The sequence below is a fragment of the Ranitomeya imitator genome, chromosome 5, assembly GCF_032444005.1.
Source record: "Ranitomeya imitator isolate aRanImi1 chromosome 5, aRanImi1.pri, whole genome shotgun sequence".
NCBI lineage: Eukaryota > Metazoa > Chordata > Amphibia > Anura > Dendrobatidae > Ranitomeya > Ranitomeya imitator.
The window spans coordinates 62,823,721-62,844,675 of NC_091286.1; the positions used below are offsets into that span (position 1 = coordinate 62,823,721).

Genomic DNA, 20,955 nt, shown 5'->3' on the forward strand with positions numbered 1-20,955 from the left:
ACACGTGACCCCATTTTGGAAACTAGACGCCCCAAGGAACTTATCTAGATGCATAGTGAGAACTTTGAACCCCCGGGGGCTTCACAAATTGATCCGTAAAAATGAAAAAGTACTTTTTTTTCACAAAAAAATTCTTTTAGCCTCAATTTTTTTCATTTTCACATGGGCAACAGGATAAAATGGATCCTAAAATTTGTTGGGCAATTTCTCATGAGTACACCGATACCTCACATGTGGAGGTAAACCACTGTTTGGGCACATGGTAAGGTTCGGAAGGGAAGGAGCGCCATTTGACTCTTTGAATGAAAAATTATCTCCATCGTTAGCGGACACCATGTCGTGTTTGGAGAGCCCCCGTGTGCCTAAACATTGGAGCTCCCCCACAAATGACCCCATTTTGGAAACTAGACCCCCCAAGGAACTTATCTAGATGCATATTGAGCACTTTAAACCCTCAGGTGCTTCACAAATTGATCTGTAAAAATGAAAAAGTACTTTTTTTTTTCACAAAAAAATTCTTTTCGCCTCAGTTTTTCATTTTCACATGGGCAATAGGATAAAATGAATCCTAAAATTTGTTGGGCAATTTCTCCCGAGTACGCCGATACCTCATATGTGGGGGTAAACCACTGTTTGGGCACACGGCAGGGCTCGGAAGGGAAGGCGCGCCATTTGACTTTTTGAATGGAAAATTAGCTCCAATTGTTAGCGGACACCATGTCGCGTTTAGAGAGCCCCTGTGTGCCTATGCATTGGAGCTCCCCCACAAGTGACCCCATTTTGGAAACTAGACCCCCCAAGGAACTTATCTAGATGCATATTGAGCACTTTAAACCCCCAGGTGCTTCACAGAAGTTTATAATGCAGAGCCATGAAAATAAAAAATAATTTTTCTTTCCTCAAAAATGATTTTTAGCCTGGAATTTCCTATTTTGCCAAGGGTAATAGGAGAAATTGGACCGCAAATGTTGTTGTCCAGTTTGTCCTGAGTACGCTGATACCCCATATGTGGGGGTAAACCACTGTTTGGGCGCACGGCAGGGCTCGGAAGGGAAGGCACGCCAATTGGCTTTTTAAATGGAAAATTAGCTCCAATCATTAGCGGACACCATGTCACGTTTGGAGAGCCCCTGTGTGCCTAAACATTGGAGATCCCCCACATATGACCCCATTTTGGAAACTAGACCCCCAAAGGAACTAATCTAGATGTGTGGTGAGGACTTTGAACTTCCAAGTGCTTCACAGAAGTTTATAACGCAGAGCCATGAAAATAAAATAAAAATTTTATTTTCTCTAAAATGATCTTTTAGCCTGCAATTTATTATTTTCCCAAGGGTAACAGGAGAAATTTGACCCCAAAAGTTGTTGTACAGTTTCTCCTGAGTACGCTGATACCCCATATGTGGGGGTAAACCACAGTTTGGGCACATGTCGGGGCTCGGAAGTCAAGTAGTGACATTTTGAAATGCAGACTTTGATGGAATGCTCTGCGGGCGTTACGTTGCGTTTGCAGAGCCCCTGATGTGGCTAAACAGTAGAAACCCCCCACAAGTGACCCCATTTTAGAAACTAGACCCCGAAAGGAACTTATCTAGATGTGAGGTGAGCACTTTGAACCCCCAAGTGCTTCACAGAAGTTTATAACACAGAGCAGTGAAAATAATAAATACGTTTTCTTTCCTCAAAAATAATTTTTTAGCCCAGAATTTTTTATTTTCCCAAGGGTTACAGGAGAAATTGGACCCCAAAAGTTGTTGTCCAGTTTCTCCTGAGTACGCTGATACCCCATATGTGGGGGTAAACCACTGTTTGGGCACACGTCGGGGCTCAGAAGGGAAGTAGTGACTTTTGAAATGCAGACTTTGATGGAATGGTCTGCGGGCGTCACGTTGCGTTTGCAGAGCCCCTGGTGTGCCTAAACAGTAGAAACCCCCCACAAGTGACCCCATTTTGGAAACTAGACCCCCCAAGGAACTTATCTAGATATGTGGTGAGCACTTTGAACCCCCAAGTGCTTCACAGACGTTTACAACGCAGAGCCGTGAAAATAAAAAATCATTTTTCTTTCCTCAAAAATGATGTTTTAGCAAGCAATTTTTTATTTTCTCAAGGGTAACAGGAGAAATTGGACCCCAGTAATTGTTGCCCAGTTTGTCCTGAGTACGCTGATACCCCATATGTGGGGGTAAACCACTGTTTGGGCACATGTCGGGGCTCGGAAGTCAAGTAGTGACGTTTTGAAATGCAGACTTTGATGGAATGGTCTGCGGGCGTCACGTTGCGTTTGCAGAGCCCCTGGTGTGCCTAAACAGTAGAAACCCCCCACAAGTGACCCCATTTTGGAAACTAGACCCCCCAAGGAACTTATCTAGATATGTGGTGAGCACTTTGAACCCCCAAGTGCTTCACAGACGTTTACAACGCAGAGCCGTGAAAATAAAAAATCATTTTACTTTCCTCAAAAATGATGTTTTAGCAAGCAATTTTTTATTTTCTCAAGGGTAACAGGAGAAATTGGACCCCAGTAATTGTTGCCCAGTTTGTCCTGAGTACACTGATACCCCATATGTGGGGGTAAACCACTGTTTGGGCACACGTCGGGGCTCGGAAGGGAAGGAGCACCATTTGACTTTTTGAATAAAAGATTGGCTGGAATCAATGGTGGCGCCATGTTGCGTTTGGAGACCCCCTGATGTGCCTAAACAGTGGAAACCCCTCAATTCTTACGCCAACACACCCCTAACCCTTATCCCAACTGTAGCCGTAACCCTAACCACAACCCTAACCGCAACACACCCCTAACCACAACCCTAACCCCAACACACCCCTAACCCTAACCACAACCCTAATTCCAACCCAACCCTAACCCTAAGGCTATGTACCCACGTTGCGGATTTGTGTGAGATTTTTCCGCACCATTTTTGAAAAATCCGCGGGTAAAAGGCACTGCGTTTTACCTGCGGATTTCACCTGCGGATTCCTATTGAGGAATAGGTGTAAAACGCTGCGGAATCCGCACAAAGAATTGACATGCTGCGGAAAATACAACGCAGCGTTTCCGTGCGGTATTTTCCGCACCATGGGCACAGCGGATTTGGTTTTCCATAGGTTTACATGGTACTGTAAACCTGATGGAACACTGCTGCGGATCCGCAGCGGCCAATCCGCTGCGGATCCGCAGCCAAATCCGCACCGTGTGCACATAGCCTAATTCTAAAGGTATGTGCACACGCTTTGGAAAACGCTGCGGATCCGCAGCAGTTTCCCATGAGTTTACATTTCAATGTAAACCTATGGGAAACAAAAATCGCTGTACACATGCTGCGGAAAAACTGCACGGAAACGCAGCGGTTTACATTCCGCAGCATGTCACTTCTTTCTGCGGATTCCACAGCGGTTTTACAACTGCTCCAATAGAAAATCGCAGTTGTAAAACCGCAGTGAAATGCGCAGAAAAACCGCGGTAAATCTGCCATAAATCCGCAGCGGTTTAGCACTGCGGATTTATCAAATCCGCTGCAGAAAAATCCGCAGAGGACCAGAATACGTGTGCACATACCGAAACCCTAACCCTAACCCTAACCCTACCCCTAACCCTACCCCTACCCCTAACCCTACCCCTAACCCTACCCCTACCCTACCCCTAACCCTACCCCTAACCCTAACCCTAACCCTAACCCTACCCCTAACCCTACCCCTAACCCTAACCCTAGTTCTAACTCCAACCTTAGTGAAAAAAAAAAAAAAATCTTTATTTTATTATTGTCCCTATCTATGGGGGACAAATGGGGGGGGTCATTTACTGTTTTTTTATTTTGACCACTGTGATAGATTATATCACAGTGATCAAAATTCACATTGGAACGAATCTGCCGGCCGCCAGATTCGGCGGGCGCACTGCGCATGCGCCCGCCATTTTGGAACATGGCGGCGCTCGGGGAAGAAGACTGACGGACCCCGCCAGGATCGGTAAGTATAAGGGGGGGAGATCAGGGCACAGGGGGGGGAGATCAGGGCACGGGGGGGCGTCGGAGCACGGGGGGGGAGGGATCGGAGCATGGGGGAGAGTGATCGGTGTGCGGGCGGGTGGATCGGTGTGCAGGGGGGGGGGATCGGTGTGCAGGGGGGGTGGTTCGGAGCACGGGGGGGGATCGGAGTGCGGGGGGGTTTGATTGGAGCACGGGGGGGTGTGATTGGAGCACGGGGGAGCGGACAGGAGGACGGGGGAGCGGAGCACAGGACGGAGGGGAGCGGGCCACAGATCGGGGGGCTGGGGGGGCGATCGGAGGGGTGGGGTGGGGGCACATTAGTATTTCCAGCCATGGCCGATGATATTGCAGCATCGGCCATGGCTGGATTGTAATATTTCACCATTTTTTTAGGTGAAATATTACAAATCGCTCTGATTGGCAGTTTCACTTTCAACAGCCAATCAGAGCGATCGTAGCCACGAGGGGGTGAAGCCACCCCCCCTGGGCTAAACTACCACTCCCCCTGTCCCTGCAGATCGGGTGAAATGGGAGTTAACCCTTTCACCCGATCTGCAGGGACGCGATCTTTCTGTGACACAGCATATGCGTCACAGGTCGGATTGGCACCGACTTTCATGACGCATACGCTGTGTCACAGGTCGGGAAGGGGTTAAAGCTAACTCGGCAAAATGTTTTGGTTACAAAATCCTCAAACCTTTATAAACCTGTACATCCCCTTGTGACTCCACCGTGGGTTCTCCAATGAACCCCGCCAGTCTTTGCTTTTTTGGAGTGATGATTTGGAGTGTGTGCATATGACTGCCGCCACCAATCAGTGGCCTCATTACCCAAGAAAAAGAAACAAAGTCCACTGTGGCATCAGCGATGGATCAAGAGAGATTTGAATAGATCCATAATGTTTCTCTTTTAATCAAATTCCCTTGAGTCAGTTTAATTTCTTAAATATGCAGACAGCCCTTTTACCGTAATAGCCCTGACATCAGAAGCACACGTCTGCAATGAGGATAGGGGTGAAAGTGTCGATGAGGCAATTAGGATTGCTTTAGAGAGGAAAGTTAAGGGTATGTAGAAAACTTTTTTTTTGCAGGTATAAGGTTATTTAAGTCCTTATTTGAATTTGGGATTAAAATAAGAACAATTCTCCAGATCTAGAGCACCTTAATAAATCTGTGGCAACCAAGTACAGTATAATACAAGTTATTGGGGGGGTTTAAAAGCAAGAAATGACTTTAACATCTATTCAGACGAGATGCATTAGAGCAGGGAAAATGGTCAGGAACATTTGAGATACAAATATGCAGGATGAGGGGCAAGTGAGTAATATTTTATCAAACTCCCAAACTGCACCCAAAACCATGTTACAAGCAATATATGGGGTACTCCAGATGTTCAATTTTCATACACCATGTTAACAAATTCTGAGTTAATAGAGTAGGTTGTCTGAATCATCTCTTGGCCAAAATTAATATCAGGGAAGTATACTTTCAACATAATAAATGCAGATACATGAAGCTGTGTAATATCTTATCAGAGAATTCTGCATCCTTCTTGTCTTAGAAGCTTCCTCTTCCCCTGTCTCCTGTTTTTGTTTTCTAATGTAAAAACAACATCTTAACTCTTAGTTTTGCTGAAGACAAGACAGAATGGCAGCATATTGACGTGTCAGATTACATAGGCTATTATACTGGAGAGGGTTGGGTACAGAGAAGAAAGGAGCAAAGTAAGAAACAGGCAGAGGGAAACACAGGAAGATTGTGCTGAGCTTTCCAACAAGTCTTTTGCCTCACCTCAAAGTTGGATTTACATCTATACTGCCAAGTACTTCTACATTATATACCCCTCACTGCTGTTAGTTAGATCTCTATTACTTAGCTGTGCACTAAGTAAAAGAGATCAGAAATCCCTTTCTGTGTCCTGTGCTGTGTATGTGAAATTTAATAGCAGCTAGTAATGAACTAGTAAGAGAGCGCACTGTGAGTGTGTTTTATAAGAATACACTGTGTGCAGAGACATGCACCGCCTAGCCCCTGTAACAGAGGGCACTGATGAGGCTTTGTTTCAGTGAGGGGATTGAGGCTGTGGCAGTGACCGCATCCTTAGCCCATTGATGATGCTTCATTTGAGTATCTCAGCATGCACTGGTATTCTCAAATAAAGCGTCATCAAAGAGGAAGTAGTAAAAAGAAAAAAATCTGTGTTGTGAGGGAAGGATAGGCAATTGTAAACATGAATGTTTTAGAAAATAGAATACATGATGACATCAAATAGATAGGAATTTTGGATTAAAATTAATTTGTATATTGGATCACCCCTTTAAGCTGTCCAATTGAATCATGTCATGTCAGGAAAAATCCTAATTAGGAACTTCAGCACTAGTGATGAGCGAGTATAGTCGTTGCTTGGGTTTTCCTAAGCACGCTCAGGTGGTCTCCGAGTATTTGTATGTGCTCAGAGATTTAGTTTTCATCACGGCAGCTGAATGATTTACAGCTATTAGCCAGCTTGATTACATGTGGGGATTCCCTAGCAACCAGGCAACCCCCACATGTACTCAGGCAGGCTGGCTCAGAAAAACCTGAGCAACGAGTACACTTGCTCATCCCTATTCAGCACACTAAGCACTAGAGCAGGGGTCCCCAACCTGTAGCTCGGGAGCCACATGTGGCTTGCGGTCCCAGGAATTGTGGCTCGCGACTGTCTGCCAGCTTGGTGCATTAGCTCCAGGTCTAGCAAACAGGTATGAAGAGAACATCTCAAAATTGTGAATTTTTCAGTAGCCCAGCACAGAAGATCAGATCTGGATGCACATATACTGGTCTTAGGGGTTTAGAGATGTTTTAGGTATGGTACACTGGAGGATGATACTACCTATTAGAGGAGGTTGTTGAAGCTGGATGTAACAGCGTGTTAGGAGTCCTTTATTGGGATAATACTGAATTGGGGCATTGTGGGAACCCCTGGATCTCAGTGTACTGCTTTGGAGTGATTTCTGTGGAAAAGCTTTGGTCATTATACCCGTAATGGTGACTTTGACACGACTTTGAGGGGAAAAGAAGCAGAATGCTGCTCGTGACCACCTCTCAGAGCTGAATGTGGCTCACGACCCTCTCAGTGCTCAATGTGGCTCTCAAGGTCAAAAAGGTTGGGGACCGCTGCACTAGAGGAAGCTCTAGCATGAAGGATAACATGCTTACCACTAGAAGGCACTCCGCTTGCTCCAGTGTGTAGAACAGTACACCGACCATCAGAATGAGCTTCAATGCCGGAAATGAAGGATGACAATGGGAAAAGAAGAGAGGCCGGGCAAGAAATGGGATTATCTGACACTGCAGCCATTTTGTGACATTGTTCGGACCATAAGGCATTCTTTCATTATGCCCTAAATATTGCTAAAATATATTATTTTATATTTGTAGTACTGTGCATATTAGTACAAAATACTAGTACAAAATATACAGCGTATACACAGAGCCATAATGACACTGTATGCAAGAACATGCTTATTTAGGCTAGTTTCACACTAGCGTTTATCCCGGCTACGGGGGGATGCGGACTTCCTCCATGAAGCCCCACCCACTGCCGCGCCTCTTCGTTCAGCTCCACCTACGGCTGCATGCAGCGTGCGCACCCTATCTTTAACATTGGGTACGCAGACTATGCCGCTGTATGCGGATGCTGCCGCATGCGTCGTTTTGACGGTGCGATGAACTGCGCTGAACGCAACATGTTGCATCTTCGTGCAGATGCTGCACCGTCAAAACGACGCATGCAGCTGCATCCACATACATCGGCATGGCCTGCGCACCCAATGTTAAAGATATGGTGCGCACGCCGCATGCAGCCGCAGGCGGAGCTGAATGAAGAGGCGTGGCAGTGGGTGGGGCTTCACGGAGGAAGTCCGCATCCCGGATAAGTGCTAGTGTGAAACTAGCCTTATATGGCCAAATGTTTGTGTTATGTCCCTTTAAATGTTTCTCTGTAAAAGGTTGAAAGTGAGATTAGGGACATAGAGTTTGGTGTGTGGGTGCCAAGTAGCCAGTTCTGCATTGGGAGCCTTCTTCCTTGTTACTGTCAAGCATTCATGGTACCGTGAAACATATATGGGGAACTTAAAAAATGGGTCTGATCAGTATTCTGGTGTTGACACTACTCAGAACTTTCACAATTTACACAGAATTAGTTCATGTTTTGTTCTTAGAATCAGAGTATGGAAAGTACGGTATATTTTTATTTTTCAGATATAGCATTCCAGAAATTGACCAAATTATTTCATGGTCTTGATTCCATCAATGACTTTGCGAGGGAGAATTACATTTTTTTTTATCTTAATTCATTTTTTAATTTGTATTTTTTATATTTTTAATTGAGGTCTTCCCTTTTTCTTTTACTAAACTTTTAGTTCCATTAGACCTTTTTGGGCATTATTTGCCACTTTTATGAAATACAAGTATTTCTATTTTGGGTGTTGGTGTATGGAGCAGTATGAGGCCAGATGCTGGCTTTTATTCAGTCGTCGTCCACCTCTTAGGGTGCGGTCAGACAGACTGACGTATAACACGGATGACGATGTGCACGGACCGGCCGACAACTCTCCTGACCTGAGTGTGACAACGCCATGTATTTCTATGCAGCTGTCATGCTTGGGTCAGGAGAGGTGCTGGCCGGTCCAGTGCACTGCCATTGTCGTCCGTCCGTGTTATATGTCCCGCGGACTGTGCCCTTGGGAGCAGTGACCAGGGCTAGATCTGGTCTCTGCTATTTAACCCCTTAAATGATGCTATAAATCTCTGCCAGTGGTATTAAACAAGTATAAGGCTATATCGTTTTAGGAATCCATCCTTTCAAAGTGATCACGGGTGCCGATGGTTTGCCAAGGCCTTCAGGGGTCTGTCCAAGGTACTACTATCAACCCCGGATACTTGCTAGGCTTCATAGCCGAAAATTACTACATACTGGAGTATGGATGTACATTAAACACGTGGTAAAACGTTTGTGGGTTCAGGTCTCTAAAAACGAATGTAAAAAAAAAAATAAACATTTAAATGACTCCCCTTTTTCCAATTTAAAGGTACAAAAAAAACTAACATTTGCATTACATTAAATGCTATAATCCAAAAATAAATTTATACGGCAAAATTTCCATTTTTTTCATCACAGCACTTTCCCAAGAAATGAAACAAAAGCGATCGAAACAACATATTGAACTCAAACTGGAACCAATAAAAAAGCTGATTGGCAGCTTTCTATGTACACTGTGCATAGGCAGAAAGCTGCAAATCATTTGTGGTGTGGGGTTATTCAGAACTCATGAATATGGTGACAGATTCCCACTAAGCTATGAGATGGCAGACAGTGTTATTTACTGTAATTTACCCAAACTTACACATTTAAGTCATGGAGTTTACATATTAGTCCTATAAAGCTCTTTTTATTTTTGTTTGCATTTCCGCTTTTAACTTCCTTTTTATTGTTCTCTAATTTATTTTGGGAAAAATAACAGCAGCACACAGGTTCATGTTATGTGATGATTCCAGTCTAAGTCTTCTATAAAAGGTCTATTGGTAAATTTCCATGTTAACCAGGTATGGACTGGAACTGAAATTCACCCCTGGCATTTGAAATCACACAGGCCCATGCGGTCCCAGTCCCCATGAACCAGATGGAATATATAACTAATATTACCCTGAATAGAGGAAAGCAAGATTTACTAAATGACCAATATTTCTAATGAGATCTGTGGCCTGCTGGGGTAAGTGACTGAGTCAGCTACTTTGTGCTCCCTCAAAACTCTTACCAGTCTGGGTATCTTGAGAACACCAATTCTGTTAATAACATAGCAGACAATACGGCCCAGAACCAGAGAGGCCCTTCTGGCATTTGCCAGAATTGCCAGATGGCCAGTCCGGCCCTGATGTTAACAAATACAAGAAAAGGGGACAGCATCATAAAACATAGCAAAACCTATCATATATTCATCAATGTTACTTTGAAAGTGATGTCTGCTAGTATAGTATATCACTTTAAAATGCAATGTGCCAAACCTGAGAATATGAGTCAGTTTTCCTGCAGCGCCACTACTGGCGACATTAACCCCTTCATGACCCAGCCTATTTTGACCTTAATGACCTGGCCGTTTTTTGCAATTCTGACCAGTGTCCCTTTATGAGGTAATAACTCAGGAACGCTTCAACGAATCCTAGCGGTTCTGAGAATGTTTTTTCGTGACATATTGGGCTTCATGTTAGTGGTAAATTTAGTTCGATAATTTTTGTGTTTATTTGTGAAAAAAATAGAAATTTGGCTAAAATTTTGAAAATTTCGCAATTTTTAAATTTTGAATTTTTATTCTGTTAAACGAGAGAGTTATGTGACACAAAATAGTTAATAAATAACATTACCCACATGTCTACTTTACATCAGCGCAGTTTTGGAACCAAAATTTTTTTTGCTAGGAAGTTGTAAGGGTTAAAAGTTGACCAGCGATTTCTCATTTTTACAGCAAAATTTGCAAAACCATTTTTTTTAGGGACCACCTCACATATGAGGTCAGTTTGAGGGGTCTATATGGCTGAAAATACCCAAAAGTGACACCATTCTAAAAACTGCACCCCTCAAGGTGCTCAAAACCACATTCAAGAAGTTTATTAACCCTTCAGGTGCTTCACAGCAGCAGAAGCAACATGGAAGGAAATAATGAACATTTAACTTTTTAGTCACAAAAATGATCTTTTAGCAACAATTTTTTTATTTTCCCAAGAGTAAAAAGAGAAACTGGACACCAAAAGTTATTGTACAATTTGTACTGAGTACGCCGATACCCCATATGTGGGGGGGAACTACTGTTTGGGCGCACAACAGGGCTCGGAAGGGAAGGAGCGCCATTTGACTTTTTCAATGAAAAATTGGCTCCAATCTTTAGCGAACACCATGTCGCGTTTGGAGAGTCCCTATGTGCCTAAACATTGGAGCTCCCCCACAAGTGACCCCATTTTGGAAACTAGACCCCCCAAGGAACTTATCTAGATGCATATTGAGCACTTTGAACCCCCAGGTGCTTCACAAATTGATCCGTAAAAATGAAAAAGTACTTATTTTCACAAAAAATTTATTTTAGCCTCAATTTGTTCATTTCCACATGGGTAACAAGAGAAGATGGATCCTAAAATTTATTGGGCAATTTCTCCTGAGTACACTGATACCTCACATGTGGGGGTAAACCACTGTTTGGGCACATGGCAGGGCTCGGAAGGGAAGGAGCGCCATTTGATTTTTTGAATGAAAAATTAGCTCCAATCGTTAGCGGATACCATGTCGCATTTGGAGAGCCCCTGTGTGCCTAAACATTGGAGCTTCCCCACATGTGACCCCATTTTGGAAACTAGACCACCCATGGAACTAACCTAGATGTGCGGTGACCACTTTAAACCCCCAAGTGCTTCACAGAAGTTTATAACGCAGAGCCGAGAAAATAAAAAATCATTTTTCTTTCCTCAAAAATTATTTTTTAGCCCGCAATTTGCTATTTTTACAAGAGTAACAGGAGAAGTTGGACCCCAAAAGTTGTTGTCCAGTTTGTCCTGAGTACGCTGATACCCCATATGTGGGGGGGAACCACTGTTTGGGCACACGTTGGGGCTCAGAAGGGAAGTAGTGACGTTTTGGAATGCAGACTTTCATGGAATGGTCTGCGGGCATCATGTTACGTTTTCAGAGCCACTGATGTGCCTAAACAATAGAAACCCCCCACAAGTGACCCCATTTTGAAAACTAGACCCCCCAAGGAACTTATCTAGATATGTGGTGAGCACTTTGAACCCCCAAGTGCTTCACAGAAGTTTATAACGCAGAGCCGTGAAAATAAAAAAAATAATTTTTCTTTCCTCAAAAATGATGTTTTAGCAAGCAGTTTTTTATTTTCACAAGGGTAGCAGGAGAAATTGGACCCCAATAGTTGTTGCCCAGTTTGTCCTGAGTATGCTGATACCCCATATGTGGGGGTAAACTACTGATTGGGCACATGCCGGGGCTCGGAAGGGAAGTAGTGGCGTTTTGAAATGCAGACTTTGATGGAATCGTCTGCGGGCGTCGCGTTGCATTTGCAGAGCCCCTGATGTGCCTAAACAGTATAACCCCCCCACAAGTAACCCTGTTTTGGAAACTAGACCCCCCAAGGATCTTATCTAGATATGTGGTGAGCACTTTGAACCCCCAAGTGCTTCACAGAAGTTTATAACGCAGAGCCGTGAAAATAAAAAAATAATTTTTCTTTCCTTAAAAATGATGTTTTAGCAAGCAGTTTTTTATTTTCACAAGGGTAGCAGGAGAAATTGGACCCCAATAGTTGTTGCCCAGTTGTTCCAAGTATGCTGGTACCCCATATGTGGGGGTAAACCACTGTTTTGGCGCACGTCGGGGCTCGGAAGGGAGGGAGCACCATTTGACTTTTTGAATACAAGATTGGCTGGAATCAATGGTGGCGCCATGTTGCGTTTGGAGACCCCTGATGTGCCTAAACAGTGGAAACCCCTCAATTCTAACTCCAACACTAACCCCAACACACCCCTAACCCTAATCTCAACTCTAGCCATAGCCCTAATCACAACCCTAACCCCAACAGACCCCTAACCCCAGCCCTAACCCCAACACACCCCTAACCCTAATCCCAACCCTAACCATAATCCTAACCCTAATCCAAACCCTAACCCCAACACACACCTAACCACAACCCTAACCCCAACACACCCCTAACCATAACCCTAACTACAAGCCTAATCTTAACCCTATTTCCAACCCTAGCCCTAATTCCAACGCTAACCCTAAGGCTATGTGCCCACGTTGCGGATTCGTGTGAGATTTTTCCGCACCATTTTTGAAAAATCCGCGGGTAAAAGGCACTGCGTTTTACCTGCGGATTTACCGTGGATTTCCAGTGTTTTTTGTGCAGATTTCATCTGCGGATTCCTATTGAGGAACAGGTGTAAAACGCTGCGGAATCCGCACAAAGAATTGACATGCTGCGGAAAATACAACACAGCGTTCCCGCGCGGTATTTTCCGCACCATGGGCACAGCGGATTTGGTTTTCCATAGGTTTACATGGAATTGTAAAGCTGATGGAAAACTGCTACGAATCCGCAGCGGCCAATCCACTGCGGATCCGCAGCCAAATCCGCACCGTGTGCACATAGCCTAATTCTAAGGCTACGTGCACACGATGCGGAAAATGCTGCGGATCCACAGCGTTTCCGCCGCTGCGGATCCGCAGCAGTTTCCCATGAGTTTACAAAAAACGATGCGCACATGCTGTGGAAAAAACTGCGCGGAAACGCAGCGGTTTACATTCCACACATTTCACTTCTTTCTGCGGATTCCGCAGCGGTTTTACAACTGCTCCAATAGAAAACCGCAGTGAAATCCGCAGAAAAACCGCGGTAAATCCGCGATAAATCCGCAGCGGTTTTGCACTGCGGATTTATAAAAACCGCTGCGGAAAAATCCGCAAAGGACCAGAATACGTGTGCACATTCCTAACCCTAACCCTAGTTCTAACTATAGTGGAAAAAAAAAATGTTTTCTTTATTTTATTATTGTCCCTACCTATGGGGGTGATAAAGGGGGGGGTCATTTACTTTTTTTTATTTTGATCACTGTGATAGGTTTTATCACAGTGATCAAAATGTACATGGAACAAATCTGCCGGCTGGCAGATTCGGCGGGCGCACTGCGCATGCGCCCATTTTGGAAGATGGCGGCGCCCAGGGAGAAGACGGATGGACACCGGGAGGCCCGGTAAGTATAAGGGGGGGGGACAGGGCACGGGGGGGGGCGTCGGAGCACAGGGGGGTGGCATCGGAGCATGGGGGAGCGGGCAGGAGGACGGGGGAGCGGGCAGGAGGACAGGGGAGCGGAGCACAGGACGGAGGGGAGCGGAACATAGATCTGAGGGCTGGGGGGGCAATCGGTGGGGTGGGGGGGGGTCACATCAGTCTTTCCAGCCATGGCCGATGATATTGCAGCATCGGCCAAGCCTGGATTGTAATACTTCTCCAGTTTTTTAGGTGAAATATTACAAATCGCTCTGATTGGCAGTTTCACTTTCAACAGCCAATCAGAGCGATCGCAGCCACGGGGGGGGGGGGTGAAGCATGGGGGGGTGGATCGGAACGCGGAAGGGGTGGAACGGAGCACCGGGGGGGTGTGGAACGGAGCACGGGGGGTGGAACGGAGCACGGGGGGGTGGATCGGAGTGCAGGGGGGGTGATTGGAGCACGGGGGGGTGATTGGAGCACGGGGGTGAGCGGACAAGAGCACGGGGGGGAGCGGAGCACAGGACGGAGGGGAGCGGGGCAGTGTACCGGGCAGATCGGAGGGCTGGGGGGGCGATCGGTGGGGTGGGGTGGGGGCACATTAGTATTTCCAGCCATGGCCGATGATATTGCAGCATCGGCCATGGCTGGATTGTAATATTTCACCCGTTATAATAGGCGAAATATTACAAATTGCTCTGATTGGCAGTTTCACTTTCAACAGCCAATCAGAACGATCGTAGCCACGGGGGGGTGAAGCCACCCCCCCTGGGCTAAACTACCACTCCCCCTGTCCCTGCAGATCGGGTGAAAGTGGAGTTAACCCTTTCACCCGATCTGCAGGGACGCGATCTTTCCATGACGCCACATAGGCGTCATGGGTCGGATTCGCACCTACTTTCATGACGCCTATGTGGCGTCAAAGGTCGGGAAGGGGTTAAGCATTACACATTACCTATTCAAATCGATAAGTTGTCTGTGTGATGAAGGGACAGGACTGGTCTTCAGGAGGGAGAGATACTCTGAAATACTATGCTCTGCCAAAAAGATGAAGATGCTTATAACTCAGACTACCCAAAATTGAAGAATTATTTTTTTTAAACAAACAATCTCTTTATGTAACCAATATGTTTATTTCATTGTAGACGGCTGGCAACTAAGAGCCATTGCACCCGTGTATTACAGCAAAAACTCAATGATAGAAACATAGAATTTTGGCAAATTTATACCCCACACCATTGGGTCTGGAGAAGGCTTTGTCTGGACTTGGGACAGTTTTTGCTGAGAGGGAGAGACTCACAAGTCAAATCCGGATATGTTTTACTAATAGGAAGCTGTCTACTTCTTATCCTAGGCTTTTTGACAATTCCAGTCACACAACGGTGACTAGACACTTCTACAGAAATATGTGGTCAAACTTGCCTTTGATATCAAAATGCACAGAAGTAACTGAATCAAGGAGAAATTGCATGAAAAAGTACAATTAAGGCAACCTATCTCTGGCTTAGAATATGTAACTGAAGCTATAGTTAAACCTTGACCTTAAAGAATGATTTCCAAAATATAAAGTGTAATGAGAGTGGTGGAAACACTGTGCTGTGGTCCGAGGAGAGCCTTGAGGGGTGTAACTAGGTGAGCACCTGACTCTTCACTAGAGGCCCTGATAGTGGGTTAGGCTTGGCTTCCGATGGACACGTGGTGCTACTCCTGGACAGACCTCAGACGCATTGCAGCTGACCCCCAAGGACAGGTAGAGTAAAGCTGATGCAGGCAGGCACAGGTACCATAGATTACAGATGGGTACAGCTGGCATACAGATAGGCACTGGTAGGTGTGGTGGGTCCAGCTGATCTACAGATTGGCACAGCAGGTGAAGGCGGGTCTGGCTGATATATAGATTGGCACGGCAGGTGCAGCCGTCTCCAGCTGATATACAGATTGGCACAGCAAGTGCAGGCGGGTCCGGCTAATATACCGATTTGCACAACAGGTGCAGGTGGGTCCGGCTGAAAAACAGACTGGCATGGAGGTTAGGGGTGGACAGACACTAGCGGAACTTAGCTAGGCAGGAACTAATGGACAGGGACTTGAGAACTAGCAAGCATGTTGGGAATAAATTAACAACCTTACACAGTCATGGTGGAGGTGCCTTAAATAATAAGCGTCTCCCAGCCATTGGGTGAAGGCACTTTAGGACAGCGCACATGGCCCCTTTAAGAAGGAGGTTGTGCGCACATACCCTAAGCACAGTGCCTGGGGATCTGCGCACAGTGTGCAGACCCCGGGCAAAAGCTGGAGAGGATGGAGGAGGGAGTGTGGGGGCCACAGCGGTAGTGAGTTGGCGTACTTGCCAGAGGAGAGGAGCAGCGTGCAGGTACACTGGCGCTAAATTTAGTTATCTTCTATCCATAGTATAGGGGATAACTTACAGATCATTAGGATCCCAAGATATGTGCTATAGGAACCAGGCTCTGCACAGCTCCTTTTGAATGGTCAGGAAGTGAACTTGCTACCCTTATTTTCCTTTTGTTATATGTAAATGACAGGTTTGTAGATTAATGTATTATGCAGCTTTTCCCTGTATATTGAGATCATTACAAATTATGAGACTAAGGATTCCTCTGCACAGTGTGACGGCGGAGGGTGAGCGCCATTAGTCGCGCTTACCGTGTAGGGGAATGACTAAGTGGCTACCTTGTCTTCGCTAGAGCCTCTGATGGTGAGGATAGGCTTGGGCTGCATGACAACCACTAGCTACCACTCCTGGGCAGTGCCCAGATCTGCAGAAGTTGATCAATGGGTCAAGGCAGGTATACACGGTACAGAGTGCACAGGCAGAGATGTAGTCAGACAGTCCGAGGTCGGAGCAAGCAGCACAGGTTCAAGTTGCAAAGCCGAAGTCAGGAGTGGAGCGATCAGATGGAACAGGTGGACAAGCCAGGTCGGTAACGGGAGACAAAATAGAAACACAGCTTGACTGGAAGCCAAAGCAGACTACTGACTAGAACCAAAAGCAAGAAGTGGAGGGAGTGCATGGGCACTTTCAGGGAAGTTAATCTCTGCAGGAAAGAGCAGAGTTAAATTCCTGCAGAGACTGACCGTGCCTCCTTATAGACAGATGGAGACAGCAGGAGGATGCAGCAGTGCTGGGGAATGCTGCAAGAGGCAAACTCAGGGAGATGGCCTGACACAAGGGAAGGCGTCAGAAGAAACTATGACTGTAATTTCCAAAGTACACATTATGTTGTGTTAACTGCTGAAATTTATCTTGCTCCACCACTTGCTAGCAAATTGATCTGAACAAGAGGCTTTTTGTACATTTCCTGGGATTGTGGTTTGTTGTATGTTTGATATTGAATGATAGTTATATGTACAGTATGTCTCACAGCGCAAGTTTCCAATGTTATGTGACAGTTGGATTCCACAAAAGTGCACCAAACTGGAATCAGCGTAGTCCTTTGTCGGACCTATATCTGTAGCTCCATTGACCATTAGAAATTTACAATTTGCCCACAGGGCTAATTACGCAACTGCTGAATCACCGCTCTATACAATATTCTGGTTTCTATTGACCAATAATATAGCTCCTGTAGAAGTGTATGGGACTCCCATATTCTTCTGATTTCATATTGAGATATACAGAAAACTTTCTGTTGTTAACTATATGAACCCCTGCTCTCAAAAACGTGTGCAGTATTATGGCGATATTCTGCCCTAAAAATATTGCTAACATTGCTGTATTACAAAGCCGCCGGGATTCTATACATATTCATACACAATGGACACTAATTATGAATTTACAGGTTTGTTGTTCCTCAGTAAGATTTACGTACACAGAGAACACACAGGCTCTGACTCAAGCAGTTTTCATCAATTTTCTGTAATAAAACTGCTTAAAATATCCTTTTTTTTAACGCAACTTTTGTAAGAAATAGAAACTTTACAACTTTTGACATTTTTACATTATTCCATGCCAGCTCCTGCCACTTTTTTGAAAGTGAGTAGAGCTTAGTAGGAAGTGCGTGGCCGTCTGCTGCTGACAAATTCATCATAATTTAAGCAAAATAAAAAAATGTAATTATGACAAAAATGTACTCCAGTCCCACAGCATGGCAGCTAAAAGAATAAATCAATTAGGCAACTCTTACTCTAGCGCACCCATCATTAAGATTGATCTACAAAACACCAGTTTTTAACTAAGGAGCCCATTCATTAACATGTTTACGCCGAAATCCTGGCAATATTTTCGTGCAACTTGTAAGTTGTGAAAAATGATTGTGACTTTTAGGTTTAGACATTTTTATGGTAATCCCGGCCATCTACACCAATATGGGCAGAGCACGTGCAGGATGGGGGTTTTCTATGCGCGGATGTCAAATTCATGAAAAGTTATGTAATCCTGGTGGCATTACTTACTCCTGAAATGTGCTCCAGTCCATGGACACATTACATCTCTGGTAGAAGTGCATGGCACTAGGAAGATGTGTCTAATCCTTTAAGTGATGTGCACCTCTTAATGAATTAGGCACCTCTTACTCCAGCGGCCCCATTCATTAAGACTTCCTTGCACAACGCCAGTCTTAATGATTCGGGGCCTTAATGTTTAGAGCCTTGATTTTTCCCATCTCACATTCCAGGCCATCTTTAATAAATGGAAGCCAATGTGGGTGACACTGCTGGAAGATGGAATAGAATACTACAAGAAGAAAAGTGACAATAGCCCAAAGGGAATGATACCACTAAAGGGAGCAGTTATCACGAATCACTGTCAGGATTTCAGTAAAAGGATGGTGAGTGTTGTATAAGGAGCCACTGTTCTCATAGTATCCATATTGGCATATTTACGTGAAGAGTCGGAGAGCTTCTATAGACCTAATAGTTCTCACTGCTCAGAGTTTGCAAAACTGGTGTTTAGTCTAGGTAATCTGTGCTAGACTACTAAGTGCATCAGCAGTAATAGCTGATATCTCTTGTCCTGATAGTTTGTTTCAATGTAACCTGCCAGAGTAAACCACGCTCATCGGATATCTTTATTAATATCTCATTAATTAATCCAGCAAAAACGTAGTTTCTCATATCCAACTAATTATTACAGATGTAAATTAACAGAGAGCACTAAAGTTAAAGTTTTGTTACTCTCGAATTTGTGTTATTCTGCCAATAAAAAGTAACAGAATGCCACCATAGACACTGTCCGGGAGGATCGAAACATTAACTTTGGTTTATTTAATGGTTCTGTCAAGTTTAATCTGTACCAATTTGTTGGATGCCAGAAACTACAAGTTATTTCTGGAATATTTAATGAGTTATCAAAAAGATACCTGATGAGCATCCCAAGTGCTGTGACTTACTCTGGAAGGTAACAAATTTTGAATTCCTCCTTTTTTCATGAGATGAGACGTTTAGTGGCACCACGCGCTTCAGGAACGGGTTGTCCCCTTCATCAGATGTACCTGATGAAGGGGCAAATCAGCTAGGAGAACAACTAATATATTATATTAGTTGTTCTCCTAGCTGATTTGCCTACTGTATTTTGAGGACCTCTAGGGGTATCATATCAGGATACACCCCATACGTGGTTTATACCTGATGAAGGGGACAGACTATCCCTGAAATGCATAATGCCATTAAACATCTCATCTTGTGAATAGGCTGGTTTCCTCCATCGCAGCGCCCAGAACATATCAGCTTCCTGAACTGAGCCGGTGGTTGGTGCGGCAGCTGATTGGGGAAACCATCCATCATACACCTCCTCCAAGAGTGTGCTTAATCAGTACCGCGGTGCATCTCCTGCCCGGTGAGAGTGGGGAGATGATGGTTGGTGTAACAGTTGATCAGAGGAGTCCTCTATTTTGTGTCTTATAGCAGTATTGTGCCTGCCGAGCACGTTCGCTCATCACTAGAACACGGAGTGCTGACCATAAGTTAATTAAGTTTGTTGCAATGTATGTGTGGACTAAATGTATGGTATCAGCCAAAAGCAAGTCTGAATGTAAGCTAAAATAATTGTTTTAACTTTCAGAAATAGATACAGTGGGGCAAAAAAGTATTTAGTCAGTCAGCAATAGTGCAAGTTCCACTACTTAAAAAGATGAGAGGCGTCTGTAATTTACATCATAGGTAGACCTCAACTATGGGAGACAAACTGAGAAAAAAAAATCCAGAAAATCACATTGTCTGTTTTTTTAACATTTTATTTGCATATTATGGTGGAAAATAAGTATTTGGTCAGAAACAAAATTTCATCTCAATACTTTGTAATATATCCTTTGTTGGCAATGACAGAGGTCAAACGTTTTCTGTAAGTCTTCACAAGGTTGCCACACACTGTTGTTGGTATGTTGGCCCATTCCTCCATGCAGATCTCCTCTAGAGCAGTGATGTTTTTGGCTTTTCGCTTGGCAACACGGACTTTCAACTCCCTCTAAAGGTTTTCTATAGGGTTGAGATCTGGAGACTGGCTAGGCCACTCCAGGACCTTGAAATGCTTCTTACAATGCCACTCCTTCGTTGCCCTGGCGGTGTGCTTTGGATCTTTATCATGTTGAAAGACCCAGCCACGTTTCATCTTCAATGCCCTTGCTGATGGAAGGAGGTTTGCACTCAAAATCTCACGATACATGGCCCCATTCATTCTTTCATGTACCCGGATCAGTCGTCCTGGCCCCTTTGCAGAGAAACAGCCCAAAAGCATGATGTTTCCACCACCATGCTTTACAGTAGGTATGGTGTTTGATGGATGCAACTCAGTATTCTTTTTCCTCCAAACACGACAAGTTGTGTTTCTACCAAACAGTTCCAGTTTGGTTTCATCAGACCATAGGACATTCTCCCAAAACTCCTCTGGATCATCCAAATGCTCTCTAGCAAACTTCAGACGGGCCCAGACATGTACTGGCTTAAGCAGTGGGACACGTCTGGCACTGCAGGATCTGAGTCCATGTTGGCGTAGTGTGTTACTTATGGTAGGCCTTGTTACATTGGTCCCAGCTCTCTGCAGTTCATTCACTAGGTCCCCCCGCGTGGTTCTGGGATTTTTGCTCACCGTTCTTGTGATCATTCTGACCCCACGGGGTGGGATTTTGCGTGGAGCCCCAGATCGAGGGAGATTATCAGTGGTCTTGTATGTCTTCCATTTTCTAATTATTGCTCCCACTG

At 44.8% G+C, this 20,955-nt stretch overlaps 1 protein-coding gene across 1 annotated transcript in view; it reads left to right on the forward strand.

Moving 5' to 3' along the window:
* PLEK (pleckstrin) overlaps nt 1-20,955 on the forward strand; it is a 61,407-nt gene that overhangs the window by 6,880 nt on the left and 33,572 nt on the right. The window contains exon 2 of the mRNA XM_069768738.1: nt 18,435-18,587. Coding sequence (XP_069624839.1) covers nt 18,435-18,587 — 153 coding nt within the window. The remainder of the gene's footprint in view (nt 1-18,434; nt 18,588-20,955) is intronic.